General features: G+C 34.8%; 1 protein-coding gene across 3 annotated transcripts in view; it reads left to right on the top strand.

Annotated features, from left to right (window-relative positions):
• Positions 1-13,879, top strand: part of LOC102854276 (REST corepressor 3-like) — a 76,761-nt gene extending 62,882 nt beyond the window's left edge. The window contains exons 10-12 of one of the 3 annotated variants that reach the window (XM_006887956.1): positions 4,127-4,184; positions 11,996-12,237; positions 12,703-13,296. In XM_006887956.1, coding sequence (XP_006888018.1) covers positions 4,127-4,184; positions 11,996-12,237; positions 12,703-13,047 — 645 coding nt within the window. In that variant the 3' untranslated portion in view covers positions 13,048-13,296. Of the gene's footprint in view, positions 1-4,126; positions 4,185-11,995; positions 12,238-12,702 lie in introns of all 3 variants that reach the window. The other 2 variants (XM_006887957.1, XM_006887958.1) reach the window with 2 other exon arrangements.
• The last annotated feature ends 5,675 nt before the right edge of the window (positions 13,880-19,554 follow it).

Consider the following 19,554-nt stretch of genomic DNA (forward strand, 5'->3'; position numbering starts at 1 on the left):
GGGTTCTCAATTCTATTCCATTGATCTATGTGTCTGTCATTGTACCAGTACCATGCTGTCTTGACTACCACGGCAGTGTAGTAGGATTTTAAGTCAGGGAGTGACATGCCTCCTACCGTTTTTCTATTTTTAAGGAGTGCTTTGCTTCATTCGTTGCAGCCACGTTCTTAATAAGGAACAACTGTGAAGAGGGCACAGAATGATGCCATATTTGACTCTGTTGTACATGAAATTACGAGTGGGAACCAGCCTGAAAGCACCAAACAAAAACTTGCTTAAATGTAGACGACATTCTCTAAGCTTTAACTTCATCATTCATTTTTTTTCCCCTCCCTTGGAGATAGATACCATACAATCTCAACCTCAGCTTAAAATCCCATCATAAATATATTTAAATAAAACAGATTCAGCCATACACAGTCAATTTTTAAAAAAAAAAATGTTTTTAATATTAAGTTGAAGTGTGCTGGCAGGTTTTTTTTTTTTAGATTTAATTTTCTCAAATGTATGCCCAGACTGAGCATTTAGGATCTGGAAACTGGAGGGGTCCCCTCTCCTTACTCTCCTTTTGCTTTCACATACTTCCTATGTGAGCTTTTTGTTGAATTAAGAGTATAATTTTTTTTTCTTCCATACAACACTTCTCTAAAGTTAAAGCCAAAAAGGCTTCATTTGTTGTTTAACTAAAAAACTGCAGATCTATTTCAATGCTGGGAAAATAGCTAACTGTGTTAACTTATTGAGAGATCCTGTGCCTGTCTCCATGCTACTTTTGTAAGGAAACCTCAAGGCTAATTTAGGGGTAGGAGGCTGCACCTTTTTCTACTTTATGGGCTAATTTCAGAACCCTGCATTTGAGTAAGATACAACTCCATTGTACACCCTTATCAAAATTCCCCAAATCCTTCAATAATATGTTTCATTAAATTAATATGTAGGCTCCAATGGAACTTGAGTTCTACCTGAATATTCTGGCTAATATGTCATTCTTAATATATCCCAAATTCAATTAATCTTGGTCTTATCTTCTTACATATCAGCATTTCTAGACTTCCTAGGTTCTTAATGGCAACCTTCTAGCTTTTAAGGCTTAATCTTGTTTTGGTTATAAGCACAATAACATTGCCTATACCAGCCTCTCAAAAATTATTGCTTATGAGGGAGAAATGATTGCTTATGAAATATAATGTGGACAGTCCGGCCTTCACTTCCGCGTCTTTCCAAAAGAGATCCCTACCATATTGTTATCAAGTTTCCAGGCTTATTTCTCAGTTCGTCTTGAAACAAATTCTATTGTTCTGCTCACATGAAATACATTGTCATTTTGTCTTTCAAAATTTTTTTCCAAAAGCTATCTCAGTCTCCTAACTTAGAATCACCAATATACCCTGTATTATTTCCTTTTCTTTATAGTTGCTTATATTCATCCACTCTTCTGATTATATTGTAAATTTTAGGAAGGTCAGATACTATATCTTTACCTACATGGTTAGCATTATTAAACATATGTTGTGGGGTGGGTTTTTTTCCCTACAGTCTATTTTTCTTTGCTTCTTTTTTTCGTTAATGATACCTTGTACCTTTCAGATTTAACAAACATCATTTAATCTGATTGTTTGCTTAGGCACTTTGCTAAATGCTTTTTTCATATTTACTAAACATATCCTCATGTGTAATTATATTTGATCCTCAAAACAGCTTGCAATCTTGGTCTTGTTGGAATTCTCAGTGTCAAAGTGTTGTTCATCTACAAGAAACACTAAGAAGCAAACTTGCCAAACAAAATATTCACTGATGAACTGATCCAGTATAAAACTGGATTCTGTTCACCAGCTTTGCCTAATTAATGTTAATGTTTTGCTTCCCAGCCACCATAGCAGCATCTCTCTCTGTCATTCTCTTGCTAATACGGTGCAAATACAACACAAATCAAAAGGATACTACAACTGTCACCAAAAGATGCAAGACTTGATGTTTGTGAAAGTGCAAGAGAAAAGCTTAAGTCACCTGCAAAATTGTTCAGCTGAATTAATAATTGAATAAGGACGTATGGTGACTCTTAGGCAAGCACTTTAAAAGAATTTTGAAATTTGAGTAATAATGATTAAAAGATCCCATTAGGGAATTTTTCATGATTCTTCATATTAAATTGCAATTACATTTTCCTTTTTTCCTCCAAAATTCATGAAATATTTGCTCCTGTTTTAAACTATTTGTAGTGCCAATTATCCTAGATACTGAGGAGTTTTTATCAGCCTTACATAGTCAAAGTAGAAGTCCCAAATATTACCTTCTATGTCTCTTCCCCCCCCCCCACCCCTTTTTGGGATCATGTGTTTCAGTTTCTTCTGTTTCCCCTTGTCCTGTTGTTGTTTCTTTCCCCCTTTTCAACTTTGGTTCATCTTTTCCTTGTTATTACTTCTGCAATTTATCCTATTCCCCTTCTTTCTGTCTTTTAGTATTGTTCCTTTATTGTATGCACCCTAACCTTCAGTTTGTCTGTTGTCTGCCATCCCAGCCCATTTGCAATACATTTTTAATCTCATCACTGGAAATTTAGTATTTTCTATTTTGGATATTTTCTTGAAATAAAATATTTTTTATTTCTGCTTTTATGTTTCTGCTTCATTCTTCATCCATTGTTTTGGGGTTTTTTTTATTTTGGGGGAAAAAAGTTAATGTTTCTCAGAGTCTCTGTGTGCTATAAAAGGAAACTCCTGCTGCTTAAGACCATGGGTGAGGCAGAACCTAAACACCCTTCTCTGTGTGTGGCTTTTTGACTAATATTTTAAGGCTCCTTGGCAGCTCTCACTGCAGGTCTCTCTAGGCCAGTGTACTTATTTTTGTCCTTCCATTTTGCTGCCAATGGTATTTGATTTATTATTCAGTAGGTATATATTATAATCCAGATCATGGTCATCATAGTTACTGGCGATCCATGAGAAAACTGGACAATGACATAGGATTGTAAAAGTAGACTTTTTTTTTCCAAATACATTTACTATGTAATCTATATACATAAAATAAATAAAAATTCATAAAAATCCAATGTTATATACACATATACACACACTAGAGATATAGAGCTACAGATATAGATAGATGTTAATAAAAGGAGACTTTGAGTTGTGGTACTGAAGAAGAGTATTGAATATACCATGAACTATTAAGAGAACAAACAGGTTCATCCTAGAGAGGGTTAAATCAGCCTGCTCCTTTGAGACAAGGATTTTGAAGCTCTGTCTGACATACTTTGGGCATGTTGCAAGGGGGGACCAGTCCTTGGAGAGGCAAATCATGCTTAGGAGAGTGGAGGGACAGCGCACAAGAGGAAGACCCTTGATGGGATGGATTGACTCAGTGTCTGGGTAATGGGTTTTGGTGTGTCAGAGACAGTGAGGTTGGCTCAACATAGAGCAGGGTTCAGAGCTCTTGAACATAGGGTCATGATGAGTTGGAGTCCATTCGACAGCATATAACAACAACAACAAGGTATATACTAATTAAATTTCACATTTAATATTTTAATATCATAAAAACATCGTAAAACTAGATTTTGCTTAAAAACAAAATATTGGGAAATCTTAGGGAGTAGAATCTGTTCCAATCAGTGAGACACTTCCCAATTCAGAAATTTAAACATGTTAGGATATACACCTGGTCAGTAGTTTTATGTTAATTGATATCAGTGCTTTGAGGTAAGGATATGTGTAACATTAATTTCAAAGGAAGACATTTTGGAAATCAATACTCGCTAAAGAAAACAAAGCTTATAAAGTGTTTTATATTAAATTAAAATTAGTATCTTCAACTTTTGATAGGAATGTTGTAGCCAGAAAATGGAATGGCTATGCTTATGAATATTCTCGGGTTTTAATGTGTGTGACTAGTTCATAAATGCAAATGTTAATCATCCTCCCAAATTTGTGCATTTACCTTTCATTATCATTCAATGTGGGTAAAAGGTAATTCATAAGATACTTTTTAATTCATCTAAATATTGAATCTTCTTAGAGTTTAGTAATCTCATGTCTGTGATTTGGTGAAAGTTTGAAAAAAAAATAAGCACTTTGGAAAAATGTATTTCTTCATATCCTCATTAGGAAACTTCTGTTTAATTTTGTAGTCAAATCAGAAAATTAATGCCCGTTGGACCACAGAGGAGCAACTTCTAGCAGTGCAAGGTATATTAAAGATAAGCAGTTATTGTTGTTAATAATTATCTTTAACTTTTCATGAAAGGTGACTACTGTAGTTCTTCCCATCTTTTAAACATGAATCCAGAAAGAACTCTTGAATTCACCACAAAGTCCTGTTGATCAGGAATTCTTGTGCATTAGCCTGTGTGCATCTTGAGTCCTGAACAGCACCTAATACATTCTCAGCTCTAAACAAAATGGTAATTGTGACAAGCATGAGCAAGTTGATTGAGTTCTCTGTGCCTCTGCTTCAGCATCCCTGCAACTGAGTACATTCTTACTGTGTCATTCATTGGTAGCATAAGTTAACTATGATAATATATCTATACTTTCTCTAAATAGTCTTATTTGTAGTGTTCCTCAATTTGGAAAATGTCAAGTATTAAAAATATTAACTATGTGCATAATTTTAAGTATATCATAGCTTACTTAAATGATGTACCACTGAATGCTTAGAGACTTAGAAACCATATATCAATGGAATGTTGATATTTATATGTATATAAAAGCATATGCATATAGAGAGACCTAGAAATACACTATATATAGTGTTTTAAATACACGATAAAATTGCCTTGTTAAATTATATTGCAGAAGACTCTTTGTATTATTAATATACATGGACATATTAGAATTACAAACTTAGATTGCCTCATTTAAATTACTTAAAGAGCAAATTGTATATTTTTTATTCAGTGTTATGGGTTACTTTTCTTCTCAAGATAAAACTGCAGAGCTGATTGTAATTTAAAGTTTGGTTGAAATTGTTTTTCTTTCTGACTCCACTTTGTGTTGAGGGCTACTAATGCATTACCTAGATTGACTGATGTGCAAGAATGAGGTCATGTAAATGTGTCTATAATCATTCTAGCAGTGAACCACAGTGTACCATTTAAAACAAACAGTTCCTAATGTACATCAGAGAACATCATTTTAAAATACTGTACAAGCATCATTTGGCTATGAGAGTGATGTCATTAAAGATTAGTTGATGCCATTAAAGAGAATTCTGCAGTTTGGATTAAGGGATGAGAGATTTAGCTAACCAGTCTAATTTGAAAAAGTGACCAGCAGGTGTCAGCAGGATATCAGCCTTCCCTTTTGGCTTCTATGGCATACGCCAATCTTTCATAATGAGAAATTTACAAGTTTATGAGGCTGAATGATAAAAATTAGGAGCTTATATTTTAAAATTTGTTCTCCCCTACTTGAAAGGAGGTGGAGGTGGTAGGTAGAAACCTTTTCAATGGCTACTTGCTACTTAATAGTCATTTAGAACTATGTTGACTTAAAGCTCTAACATAATTTGGGTAGCCATTGCTTTATTCATATAAAGCCTATGTTTCCTTCTATCCTAGTTCGTAGCTTATTTCATAGCTGGTTTCCAGAATTCAGTTGCTTAAAGGTCAGTATTTTAAACCTGTGCTCTAATACAAGAAATTACCCCAGTGAAAGACACCCCAAGGAAGATCTGACATGGTGTTGTTCTGTCCACGTTCTAGATTTGCCCTTGTTCTGCAGCATTGCTTTAAATGATAGTATGTTTTTTAGTCATATGTCCAAGATGGATATTATGCAAAGCTGCATTCAAGCTGCAATGGCAAGATTTATGAATATAGCTTGAGCTGTATATATGGACAGTGATCTCACTTTGTAGATATTAAGATTAAAGGTGAGGTATGTTTAGATATAACTAAACAGTTCCTCTAAGATATAAATTCAGTGTTCTATTATTTTGCATATTTTATAAGTATACCTTAAAGAAGTTGCACTAATACAGTAGTATGTAAAGAATTATTTATATTCTTGGGATTTTAAAGGTACTTTCTTAGTAAGGTGTTTGCTTATGTCTTTGTTTTTATTTCTGTTCATAGTTTGGAATTTTTGCTTTCACATAGGGTTTTGTTGGGTTTTTTGTTTATAGTAAATAACTATAAAGCTACTTGTGTGTAAAATAATGATTTTAGGAAGAATTTTAAAGTGACAGTTTTGCCTTCTGTGCTCAATACACACACACACATATATATATACACACACATATACATGTATATATAATGCTCAGGAGTATGAGTTAATAAAAGTGTAATCATTTGGTAATGATACCTATTCCTGAATGTTACTGTGTGAAGTTATTTAATTACAGGGTTAGTTTTTGCATATATTGTTTGCTTCTACAAATTCTTGTCTTACCGGGCAGGTGTTTTTGTTTTCTTTGTCTTCATTTGTTTATATATTTTTATAGCATTTTATATTGAGGACATCTTACATGAGCATTCTAGTTTGACACTTTTTTTAAAAAGAAATTATTGTAGTAATGTAGAGAAAGAATGATTTACCTTAATGTCACTAGTGATTTATAACTATTAAATAAATTCTTTTTTTAAAAGTCAAGCAATATATATTACAATTCCTTGGAGTTTAAATGTGTATTTCCCACCTCATTTTCCTGTGCCATACACTCATACTATTAAATTGTGAGTTTAAATAAGTTCTCCCTTGATTAGATGGGGAGATAATAAGGCTAGGATTAAGTAAAATGTTTATACTTTTGTAATCTTGTTTTCTCTTAATTCTGGTTCTAGCTATGTTATAATTTCAGTAGCCACCTTTAAAAGCTCTCAGTAGTATTTATTATAAATGCCAGTAAAAAATAATTTCCATGAATAGCACTTTTACAGTTTCTGTCACCTGTTGTATTTTTTTTCTTTTGTATTCTTAAATACCTGTTATCACAGAGACCTATTATGCTCCTCACATATTTACATTATGATTACTAGTATTCCTGTTTAAAGCTATGGGATTCACACACAGACTTTTTCCCCTTATAGTGATGTTAAAAGATACTCTAAAATCAAACTTGATGTCCATTTGGCAAACATCTTTATATTAAGCACTAAGAAAGAAATTAGATCCTGGGTATTTTTCTTTTCTTTTAATGTGAAAGAGAGCAATTGGCTGTTTTTATAAACTAACAAAATACTATAATAGTACAAACCGTTTACTCTCTATACTATGTGGCAAGAAACAACATGGTCTAAAGTATTTGCAATGTTTATTTTATATCTTAAGCGTATTTATTTTCTAGTCTTTAGTGTAAGATATTGGAAGCAGGAGTGGCATCCAGTTCCTAAACAACATGCCTCTGGAAATTCTGTAAACTTTGAGAAGTGATAGTTAACGAAAGGCTTTAGGTGTTTTGTTCATGGCGTCGCTATGAGTTGTGCTTGACTCGATGGCAGTCAACAACAACAATGTAAGATAAACATATGTGTTTTTGTTGTGAACTGTTGAGTCAGAAACAACCCATAGCTTACCTGTCAACAGGTTTTCAGAGGCATTAGTATAGATGAATAGATGGGTTTATCTAGCTCTGATCTAAAACATTTGTGCTGCTTTTGGGTAAAGGCCACAATACCCAGTGTTATTTATACCTAGCTATCAAGTTCAGGTTTTAGCTCTTTTTTTATATTGCTTGCCTTCTCACATAAAACAGGAAAAATTTATGTTCCATTGGGTTATGTTTGTAGTTAAATGTTTTTCTTTCTTTAGTTCATGCATTACTTTTTAATAAAACTGAAGTTACAAGTCTAGAGGTTGTCTTGTAACTCCATACTTTTGAAAAAAAAAAAAAAAACAACTAGAGTGATTCATAAAAGAGAAAAAAGATTTTTGTAGTTACTAAAAACCAGATTGTAGCCCTGTATATGAAGAATCAAAAAGAAGTAGAGATAGATTTCATGCCTGTCTACTTTTTTTGGCACTGGTTTCCTTTAAAGAGTTGTCAGTGATAAGAATATTGTAAGAGTGGAAGTCCAAAAGTGTAATCGTCAGCTCTTTGGTGCACATACTTAAGAATTAATGATTGAGTATTCTCATCATTTTTATGGTACAATTTAAGTGATAACAAGGAAGATGGAATGCATGAGCCAGAAGAGAAAGAAGAGCCATTGCAAGGAGAAAGTACAGTTTGACCCTTAGACCTCATGTAGATGCACCAATCACTGTCCCATGGTTAGCGGTATCTTTTCCACCTTCATTATCAATTTTTGAGAAACTTATAAGAGGTAGAAATAAGTACCCAAATGGTCTGGGGTTTAAATTTTATTTTCTTGCTGATAGAAAGCAACTACATTCTTGGAAAAAAATCCATATAAAAATAGATTTTTGAAAAGTATTTACCAGTTATCACTTATTTTAAGAAGTTTTCTTTCAGAAGCAGTTTGCAACAATTATTATTATTCACCTCGTTTTATAATCTAAAATCAAATTTTAAAACTAAATATTTAAACCATCTATCCTTGGTATCCTTTCAAACTCAGAGTTGAGAAATACCATATTATAAATATTCTTGAAGTTGCTATCTTATTAGTGAAAATTTGAATTTTGGTTTTTGTTTTGGTTTTTTTTTTTCTGTTTTGGGCAATATAAACTCCTAGTTGGAAAATGTGGGCTTTCACTAAAATGTAATAATAGAATATTCTAATGAATTCTATTTTCATGTATTTCCCAAATAAAACTAGTATGCAAATTAAGGATTATAAGATACTGGCTTATCACAGAAGAGAAAGCCAAGTTGTTTCACTGTGGCTCAAATGAAATTTAGAAATTTTTACTAAAACCATTTTTTTTCTCTCTGGGAAGTTTATTATTTGCTTCTTCCATGGTTCTCTTAATTTTTATTCCAGTGACCCCTGCCAGTCTCCTCCTGCTCCAAAATTAAGACGTTTAACTGATTTAGCAGCTATGGCTCCACTGCACCTGACCTTTTATATCTTCAGGAAGAGAGATGAATCATTTTATTCAACTCCCTTAATGATAAAGCAAACAGGTTGCCTTGTTTATTATAAACTCTGGGAAAAGGATAGATTGTCTTTTTTCCTAGGTCCAGATTGAACCTGTGGTAGCTCTGGTGTCATGGTGTTGTTAAAGTTCTTTACTCTTAATCACTGTGCACTGCTAGATTTCCCCCCCAAATCATCGCTAACTTCTAAGGAAAAAGTTCCACCAAATCTTTTCTTGAGGTAGCCTTTGACTAGAGTGTACGTAATTGTCAGCCACAGTACAGATGTAATCAAACATGCTATTCAGCTTCATTTAGGAATGTGAAGATAATAAAGAAGGTAATCATAACATGCCCCTTGTAGTTTTAGAAAGAACTGGGAATAAACGTAGAATTAAGCTTTCTAGGAAAGAAACTGAGTCATGTTTTCTGAATCCTTCTGTTTAGCCAAGCACTGCAGCAGTGCTGGTGCTGATTTAAATCCCCCAGTACTTCCCAGCCCTTTCTACATTGTGACACGCAGAGGAAATGAAGACGTTTGTCATGGTACACTGAGGCAAACAGATGAGGTTGCTCTTGCCCAGAGGTGATGCCAAGGAGTGTGTCCTGACATATCCTGCAAGCTCAGAGGGTTAATACGGTGGCACCCTTGTTCTCAGCACATTGACTGGGTGGGGTCCTCAGCCAGAATAAAGAAGTCTGCAGTGTGGTCGGAAGAATAAGATTTTGCAAAGTTAGTGATATAAGATATGCATGAGTTTAGAAACACATAGACATTTGACTTAAAACCTATGTAACTTGAAAAAAGTCTTTGACATTTAAAGTCTCTGTAAAAACTAAAGCTACTATTGGAAGTAGTTCTGGATTTGGAGTCTATAATTTTAGAAATATACCAGTAATTGATAATAATTTCATTCCATTGAACAACAGCAAGTCAGATAAAAGACGAAAGTAACAGAGAAGAGCTATATCATGAAAACAGATGTGGGGATAATTTAATAGTAGTTCCTTGAGGTTTTTTCCTAAACAAATAGATGTTCTGAAGGTTTGTAATATCTTCAGATTTGGTGTTAAAGTTAGTCCTAATGTAACTTCTTGCTAGGATCCAAAAGGTATAAGCCTATCTTTCTAGATTTCTTCAGTTGTGTTTTGCTGCCATTTTTAGAGGTAAATTAAGTGCTCATGAAAACTAGTGCACTTCTAGAGCACTGTTTGGTATCATTACTCATTATCCTTCAATAATCAAGTTAAAAGAAATGGCATAGAAACTCAGTCATTTTTTAAACCGGTTTTCCCCCAGAACTTAAGTGGTAAAAGAGTATTTGAATATACAACAATGATTCCTACTGTGAAACAACACTGGATTTTTATTGCTGTGAAGACTGGTTGCTGTTATTATTTGTACTTAACTATGCAAATATAAAATCACCTTGTGGATTTTAAGGAAAAATAAGCTCATTTTTGTTGATAAGCACTGTAAATTTTGCCTCACTCTCATTATTACTTTATTACCTTATATGTGTCTTTCTCTTTGAAAAAAGAGAAAATGACCGTAGTTTACAAGATCAAAACTTAAATTGTATTGTGGTTAAAGGGTATTAGTGTCAGTCCTACTACCCAGAATGTTCTAAACTCTAGGAACTTCTCCATAGAATAAGCCCAACTAATAAAGATAGCCAGAGATGCTTATTCCTGACTTAATCAGTATAAGTATACTTTCCAGTATAAGAATTTAAGAATGGAAATTATGCTACATTGTGGTGGTGCTTTAAGGGAATAGGCAGCTTTGTACCAGTTTGTGTCACTTACGAATATAGCTAACATTTCTACTGGACTGTTAATCTATCCTTATATTATCCTTTCACATGTGAATATACATATTTGTTTATATATACTGAGCTCCCTCTTTATATCTGCTCTTTATATCTGCTTACAGTAAAATAGCACTTAAGTAAACATCAATATTTTTGTCTGTTTTTCTTATATTTTTCATTGATGAGTTACTGTTTGTGATATTTTAAAAAGTAGGTATCAAATGATAAAACTTCTGATAAATTTCTGTTTTTAGTGAAGTTATTCTTTTTACAATCAATGAGTAAACTGTTAGGGTTTCCTTAAAAGGAAATTATTACCTATCTGAATTTATGAAGTAATTTTAAAGTCTGCGAAATGATTAACACTCTCAAGTTCTTAAATCAAGTTTTATCTTTCATAGTAATGTAACTTCCTTAATGAAAACTTAGCTTCACACACTGTACAGCCCTTCTTAAGGTTTACAGTGGTGATGATGAGCAAAATAAGTGTCACCGATACTATCTTATTCTTCAGGCTGGGAAGCATAGCTAAGAATCCGTCAGGGATACAATCTTTAGAATTCTTAGAAGAATTAAAATCTTAGTAACTCTGAAAAATAGTTGACTTTGTCTATGAGCTCATGATGATTTCTTGTTTTTTCAAATTTAAATTCTTCTCTTTTCTATTCTTTAGTACGTTGGTGCAGTAGGCAAGTTAGCATCTTGAAGTTAGTATTAGAACCCAAATTAAAATGCCTTTCTTAATGGGGATCCTTAAAGCTATTCCCACAGTCCATTGAGGGGATAAAAGCAATGGCTCATTCCCATCCAGTTTTGTTTACAAACGGTGTTGCTCAAATTTAGGTGACTGGCTACTAGGGAAATAAATGAAAGTGGAATTGAGGATGGAACAAAGAATTCAATGCTTTACAATAATGGACTGTATTTGAGAGTTCGAGAGAGGATTGGAGAAAATAACTGAGTATGTAAAAAATGGTAAGTTTCTGATTGTTCAGTTGAAGGCAAGTGGCTGGCTCGATGAAATGACATAATTGATAGTTTTCATCCTGTGACCCTAATATCTTAGCCTCTGTCTCAGAATTGAGAAATGAGCAGAGTTTATCAGAAAGGATTTGCTGATATCTTTGTGAGCGCATGATGTATAGTACACACAGCTCTCCTTATTGATCCTTCACAGGTGTATTATTTACTTTGCCTTCCAGGTGTCCGCAAATATGGTAAAGATTTTCAAGCTATTGCAGATGTAATTGGCAACAAGACTGTTGGCCAAGTGAAGAACTTCTTTGTAAACTACAGGCGTCGGTTTAACTTAGAGGAGGTATTGCAGGAGTGGGAAGCAGAACAAGGAACCCAGGCTTCTAATGGTGATGCTTCTACTTTAGGGGAGGAGACAAAAAGTGCTTCTAATGTGCCATCAGGGAAGAGCACTGATGAAGAAGAGGAGGTGTGTTTGTGTATGGAATTTGAGTTAATATGAGTTGAGGAATCACCATTTTATGTGGTGTTCTGTAAGGTTAATTTGCCAGAGGACTAGCTAAATGAGCATGAAAGGTTGACAATACACTTACTCAGAGGTGCATTTCTCGTGACTCTTAAGTCATAATGACATGCTAAGTTCTGATCCTAGAAGAATGGAGAGTGTATTGTTCTTTCATAGTCTTATTTTTATTTCTAGTGTTAAGTTGTTTACTAATAAGATGCCTGTTTGGGTAGCTTCGTTGCTTTTTCAGTTTTTTATTTTTCGTTTTGTTTTGTTTAAAATGAAAGAAGCTTGTGCTTCCGATAAACACTGGTGTTATGTTTTTGTTCTGTTTTTGTTCTGTTTTTCCTGTGACAGCCCAAACTATATTGTGTTACGTTCATTAGGCACCATCATCTCATACGTGTGTTTTTGTTTTCTCACCTCTAGGCACACACCCCACAGGCTCCTCGGACTCTGGGTCCATCACCACCTGCCCCATCATCCACTCCAACACCAACCGTCCCCATTGCCACTCTGAACCAGCCTCCACCACTTCTTCGTCCAACACTGCCTGCTGCCCCTGCTCTTCACCGGCAGCCTCCTCCACTCCAGCAGCAGGCGCGGTTCATCCAGCCCCGGCCAACTTTAAATCAACCTCCACCACCTCTCATCCGCCCTGCTAATTCTATGCCACCTCGTCTAAACCCAAGACCAGTGTTGTCCACAGTTGGTGGTCAACAACCACCGTCACTTATTGGAATTCAGACAGATTCACAGTCCTCACTGCACTAAAAATTAACTTGAACAGAGCTGCTGTAACTCTTCACCCCATCATTATGCCAGTGCTCATCTGACTGTTGCAAAAGAGAGAAAAGGATAACCTTCTAGATACTGAGGCTACGGACTCGTTTTGTGGCTGTGGAATAGCATAAATGGGTGTCTTAAGAAATGTTTCAGTTCTTTGGACTAAAATGGTATGCAACAAAAGCCTCCCGATAGCTTCCTTTCTGGATATGTGTTCAGCAATGTGAACTCATAAAAGGAAAAAAAAAAAGATTAAGTATTCTATATACCAAGGAGGGGTTTGTTTTTGCTATATTTATTTTATTGAAGTTCATTATATTCCAGTCTCTTCATAGTCAGGGCTCTTAGTATAGGAATATTAGGAATTTTGAAAACTCCTTAAATTTCTTAAGGATATTTTTGACTTTCTCTCTTTTTTTTTAATTTAATTTTTTAAAAATAAACATTTTCCTATGTTAGGAGTACAAAAATAAATAGCCTTCATTTCACATTTTGCCATATATTCTTTTAATGCATATTTAAGAAATGATACCTGTATATCATATCCCTTGTTTGAAAATACATTGCTTTTTTCCCCAAAGGAATTTTAATATATTCCTTTTTTAAAAAAGCAGTTTAATTAATTGCAAAGCAATTATATGAAACCACAAAGAATGTACTGGACTTACTAACCCTTTCACATAGAATTAAGGGCCCTAGTGCAGAGTCCTTGTCTAAAGGTCATTGGCCCATCATCTATCAATAATAAGAGAATTGGAATAATGATTTTACAGATGAGAACTTAATTTGCTCAAGTACAGTGTCTTTTATTAAGTTTCTTAAAAATGAAGTTAATTTTGATTTTGATTTTTTTTTAATATTTCTAATACTATATGGTTTTACCTAGTAGTTGCCTATACTTGGGAGCTTTAGGAGAGAATTCTGTTTTGTCATTTATGTAGAGGTGGTGGTTATGGAAACATTTATTTGCAATGCTATTTTTGTGTTTAGGTTTTTCTGAACTTAAAATTATTCTTGTACTTATTAACATGGTCTGCATTTAATATAAAAAAATGTTTTCTTGGTAAATCTTTGTCATATTATTTGAATGCATTTGTGTATTCATTGCAGCAAACTTGTACTTGTGGGTTTGGTTTAGGGTTAAATCATCAACATTATTTCATAAAATAAAAATTAAGAATTCATTCTTTGTTATCTAAAATGTATTCGTATATTGTCAAAATTGTGTTATTAACCAAAAATGCTGAGACCCCTTTTTATGTAAAAAATAGGTATTTCCATTTTTTTCAGTTCCACCCATAATCATTAAGCACCTATAAAGAATACAAGTAATAATGTTTCACAATTTGTTACTGCTATTTTTTATAAAACAATTTAATATTGGAATCATGACTTGTGCAAAGGGACTAATCACTTAAATTGTGGAAGTAGTGGTATATAAGGCTAAATGTTTGCACATTCCTTTCTTTTTACATTTAGAACTACTTCATAATATGGTCAAAAGTTAAGGGCTTCACCTATTTTGAAAGGTTACATTTTTTTCCCAGAATATTGGGAAAATTGTCTCCACTTTAAAACATTGAGAAGCTAAAACTAATCTGAGAATTAGTTTTACCTCTGAAATTCTTCATTCATAAAGATCTGGAGTTCTGGCATAATATAATTTTTTTTCCCCCCAGAATAGTTCCTTTCTTCTTCATTGAATTTTTTTCAGATAGTTCCTGTTTCTGGATTATAACCAGAAAAGCTCTTCACTGACTTAGAAGGTCAGAAAATTCAAAACTTTTGTTTCTTTTTAAGACCATGGGGGACAGTTACTTATCTTAAAATATCTAAAACATTTTTTAAAGAACCTAGATCAAGTCTTGCATATGTGCATACTATACCTTTACAGCTTTTATTGTCTTGTCTCTCGTCAGTAGACCTTTAGTAGATAGTATGTGGCATATGTCAGTCAGGTTGGTCAGCCCCAACATCTGTCTAGCTTTTCAGTATATTGTAATTCATTTAAAATCTGTCCTATCCCAGACATGGGCCAAGGTGCTGTATCTGAGGGATGTGCTGTAATTTGATTTAAATACATTAGGACACACAGTAGACAAATCTTAGCTTCATTAGTAATATAACACTTGTATATAGTGAGATGTCTTTATTGTGTGCTTTGCATATTTTGTAAATATTTTGCACGTCATTATTTTTCTTTTTTGTTTAAGCAGTGTTTGGCCTGGAAGAGTGATATGCTTGCTGCTTAATCAAAGGATTAAAGATTTAAAGATGTCTATGTCTTCTATTTTTATATAATTTCATGTTGTATGAGAAATTTAGGACCTCTTTACTGTGAAATTCTAAATCCTGATTTTTATAAAAAAAAAACAAAAAAAAACAAAAAACCAAGAAATCTCTTAATGACCATTTTCATTAATTTCAAAGTTGTTATTTTGAAAAATTTACACATAAGTGTTTTCTGTTTTTATTTTTACTGCATAAAATAAACCAGACTATTGATATATCTAGTAAATTTAATGAAAAATATACTCTGTATAACTTAATTCCAGTGTAATAGGATGAAGGCTAAGGTAAGTTTTGATCAAAAATTGTCCAAAGTAAATTTGCAATGAAGTGAGTAAAATGTAAAATAAAAACGTAAGCATTTAAAATTGTCTTAATGTAGGCCTATATTTTTATAAAGTGTCGTAGGGAGCAGGCAAAGACTATGACAATTCAATAAAAGCAAAAGAACCCCTCAAACTCACTGCCATCGAGTTGGAAGTGACTTGTAGCAGACCCTCTGTTGGATTCTCAGAGGCAGCAAGTCACAAAAGAGGAAGTTGCCTGTCTTTCGCCCAGTAAGCAGATGGTGGATTTGAACCACATGCCTTTGGGTCACCAGAATGTGTTTGACACATTATTCTGTCTAACTCCCTACCCACTAGACCACTAAAGCTCCCATATCAAGGTAAAAGAACAGGGAAACAGGGATACTATTGGAAGAATCCCATAATAGTTTCAAAGACTAGTATGATTACTACCTTCCAGTATTTCGTGCCGACTTAGTGGGTTGGACTTAGTGATTTGTTCCTAATTACTTATTAGGTGCCTTCAAGTCCACTATGATTCATAGTGACCCTGTGAACAGCAGATTGGGACCCTTGTCCTATCCCTGCCATCCTCATCTCTGTCACACTTGAGCGCATAGTCATTCAGTCCATTTCACTGAGAGTCTTTCCCTCTGCTGACCTTCTTCTTTCCCAAGACTGCCTTCTTCTTTCCCAAGACTGATGTCCTTTTCTAAGGCCTGGCCCCTCCTAACAACATGCCCTAAGTTTGTGAGATGACATTTCACCACCTTTTCTTCTAGGGAGCACCCTGGCTGCACCCTGTCCAAGACCAATAGAATAGAGCAAGGATGTCATTGCTGTGCTTAGGTTACATTAACTCATCAAATCAGTTTACAAAAGATGGTGATAATCTATCTTGCTAGCAAACTACTCTCTGCTTGCATGCTTTGTTGATGCAAGCTGCCTTGCTCAAGAGGTCCATGAGATAAGGTGCACAGGGCAGCAAAGGACAGAGGCCCTCAGTTCAAATACCTTTTAGGGACTGAATCCTGCTAACAGGTAAACCACCTTCCCCAGTTGGTTCTTGAGATGGCTAAAGCCTGCAAACACCTTGATTGAAACTTAGGAGAGATCATGAAATGGAGAGCTTCCATAAGCTGTGTCCTGAGGCCTTACTCATAGAAACTCCGAAATAGTAAATGTGCAGGGCTTTTAGCTACTATGTTTTGGGTGCATCTGTTCTGTAACAAATAGCACGATGGTTTAAATAATCTTACCACTAAGAGTGACTATTAAGATCAGACAAATCTGATTTCAAATTAATATTGTCAGTAATAAAAATGGTCCCTGATAGAACTTTGAAGAATAGACAAATCCACCATTACAGTCAGTGATTTCAGCAATCATCTGTCAATGATTGAGCATGTAAACCAGGATCAGTAAGAATTTAAGGACTTGTACAACACACAAGTGAAGCTTACAGATTATTCTACCCAAGAAACAGCAGAATAAATCCTCTTTGCGGGTCCATAAAATGCCAAGAGCATGTTGTGTACCATAAATAATAAATGTAAAACCATTCAAATCATCAGGGCAAGTTGTTTGAATACAATGAAATTAGAAGCCAGTACTTGAGGCATGTAGCCAGAAGGGACCAGTCTTTGGAGAAGGACATGCTTGGATGGGTGGAGGGACGGCACAGGAGAGGGAGACCTGGGATGAAATGGATTGACACAGTAAGTGGGGTAATGATCATAGGCGTTATCAGAGACAGAGAAACTAACTGGCTCAGGACAGAGCAGAGTTCAGAGCTGTTGTGCATAGGGTCGCTTTGAGTCATGGTTGACTTGATGGCACAACAACCACCACTGAAGAAATCTCTGAAATCTCCAGTTACCTGAAGTTAATTTATTTCTAACTTGTGAGTAAAAAAATAAATTACAAAAACAATTAGTGGAGTATATACTAAAAAAACAAAAAAAAAAAAAGCAAACCCAAAGTATAGGATGTGGGCAAAGCACTGCATAGAGAGAAATGTATAACTTTTATACTTCTATTGGTTGTCAGGTGCCGTGAAGCCAACTGTGACTCAGCGAACCTTTGAACGACAGATCTGAAACTTGCCCCATCCTGCGACATCTTCACCATCTCTGTTATGTTTGAGTCCATAAGTACAGTAACTGTGTCAATCCACGTTGGTGAGAGTCTTCCTCTTGGACCAGCCACCTTTCCCAGCATGATGTTTTTTCCCAAAGACTGGCCCCTCCTGAACAACATGGCCAAAGTACTTGAGACAAACTTTCAAAATCCTTGCCTCTAAGAGCACCCTGGTTGCACTTTCTCCAAGACAGACTTGTTTGTTCTTTTGCCAATCCTTGGGGTATTTAGTACTTTTCTTCAGAATCACAATACAAAGGCATTAATTCTTCTGTCATTCATTATGATGCATAGGAAGTAAAAAGACCATGGCTGGTTTGTAGTAGGTGCACCTTGGTCTTTAAACTGATGCACCTGCTCTTTAGCACGTGGGAGAGGTCCATGACAACAAATGTTCCCAATGTACTAAGGAACTTGACTTTTTTTTTTACTGTTGTTGCCTTGGGTATTGATTGCAATTACTTCCTGTGCATCTGAAAGTCGAACAGTGAATAAGAATGGCAGAAGAAAAATCAAGGCCACTGAACTGTGATGTTGGAGAAAAATATTGAATATTCCATGGGCTTCCAAAAGAACAAAAAAGTGTTTATTAATGGGGGGGGGGGGATCCAAGATCAGCCATCTAAACTCTCATCTTAAAATATTAGAAATAAATGAGCCAGGCCAACTCAGAATAAGAAAAAGAAGGGAAATAAAAATAACAGAATAAACAAATCTCTATTTGTCTCATTTCTCATTTTCTTTGGGTATATTCCAAGTAGTGGAATTGCTGGGTCATATGGAATTTCTATGTTCAGCTTTGAAAATGCCAAACTTCCTTCCAGAATGGTTGAACCATTTTATAATCCCACCAACAATGTATAAGAGTTCCTTTCTCGAGGGGATAACTAATGTATACAGCATTGAAACAGATGAGAGAAAGAACTGTTTAAAAGGGATATGTGATTAGGTATAATTGTCATAACAGGAATCCAGAATGAAGGCTGCTTGGTGGAGTGGACTTGAGGGGAGGGGCTGTATAACAGTAAAATTTTTCTTATACTTTTCATAGAGAAGAGCGAATTGAGGGGGAAGGATGGGCTGGGAGAAAAGTGCAACAACGAATGGAAATCCAAAGTCTCTGTAAACTTTCATTAAAATTAAAGAAAAAAAGAGAAAATTTTTTTTAAAAAAAGAGTTCCTTTCTCATCATATCCTCTCCAACATTTATTACTTGATGTCCTGTTAAACTTTGCCACTGTTACCTGGAGTGAGATGGTACCTCATTGTGGTTTTTATTTGCATTACTGCCAGTGATTTTGAGCATTTCTTCATGTGTCTGTTCGCCATTCGAATATCTTTCTCTGTGAAAATTCTTTCCATGTCTTTTGTCCATTTTGTAATTGGGTTATCAGTCATTCTTGTGGAGTCCCAGGAGTATTCTGTAAACTCTGTACACCAACGTTCATAGAAGCATTATTCACCATCGCAAGAACATGGAAACAGCCCAAATGTCCAACCACAAATGAATGGATTATGGTACAATCACACAATGGAATACTATGCAGCACACAGGAGCAATGATTTTGTAAATCACTACCTAACTTGGGAGGGACTGGAAAACATTATGCTGAGTGAACTAACTCTGTTCCACAAGGATAAATGTTGTATAAAACAATTCTTGTAGAATGATTATAAGGATCCAAGAAGGGCGGGAAAGGCTGGAAGCAGGGGGATGAAGATATGTAGGGGATGGGGGATGATTAATCATAGGGTTGCACAATTTGTTGGGGAGGGATGA

This window comes from Elephantulus edwardii, unplaced genomic scaffold, assembly GCF_000299155.1.
Source record: "Elephantulus edwardii isolate Elephantulus edwardi_28Jun2011 unplaced genomic scaffold, EleEdw1.0 scaffold00063, whole genome shotgun sequence".
Taxonomy (NCBI): Eukaryota; Metazoa; Chordata; class Mammalia; order Macroscelidea; family Macroscelididae; genus Elephantulus; species Elephantulus edwardii.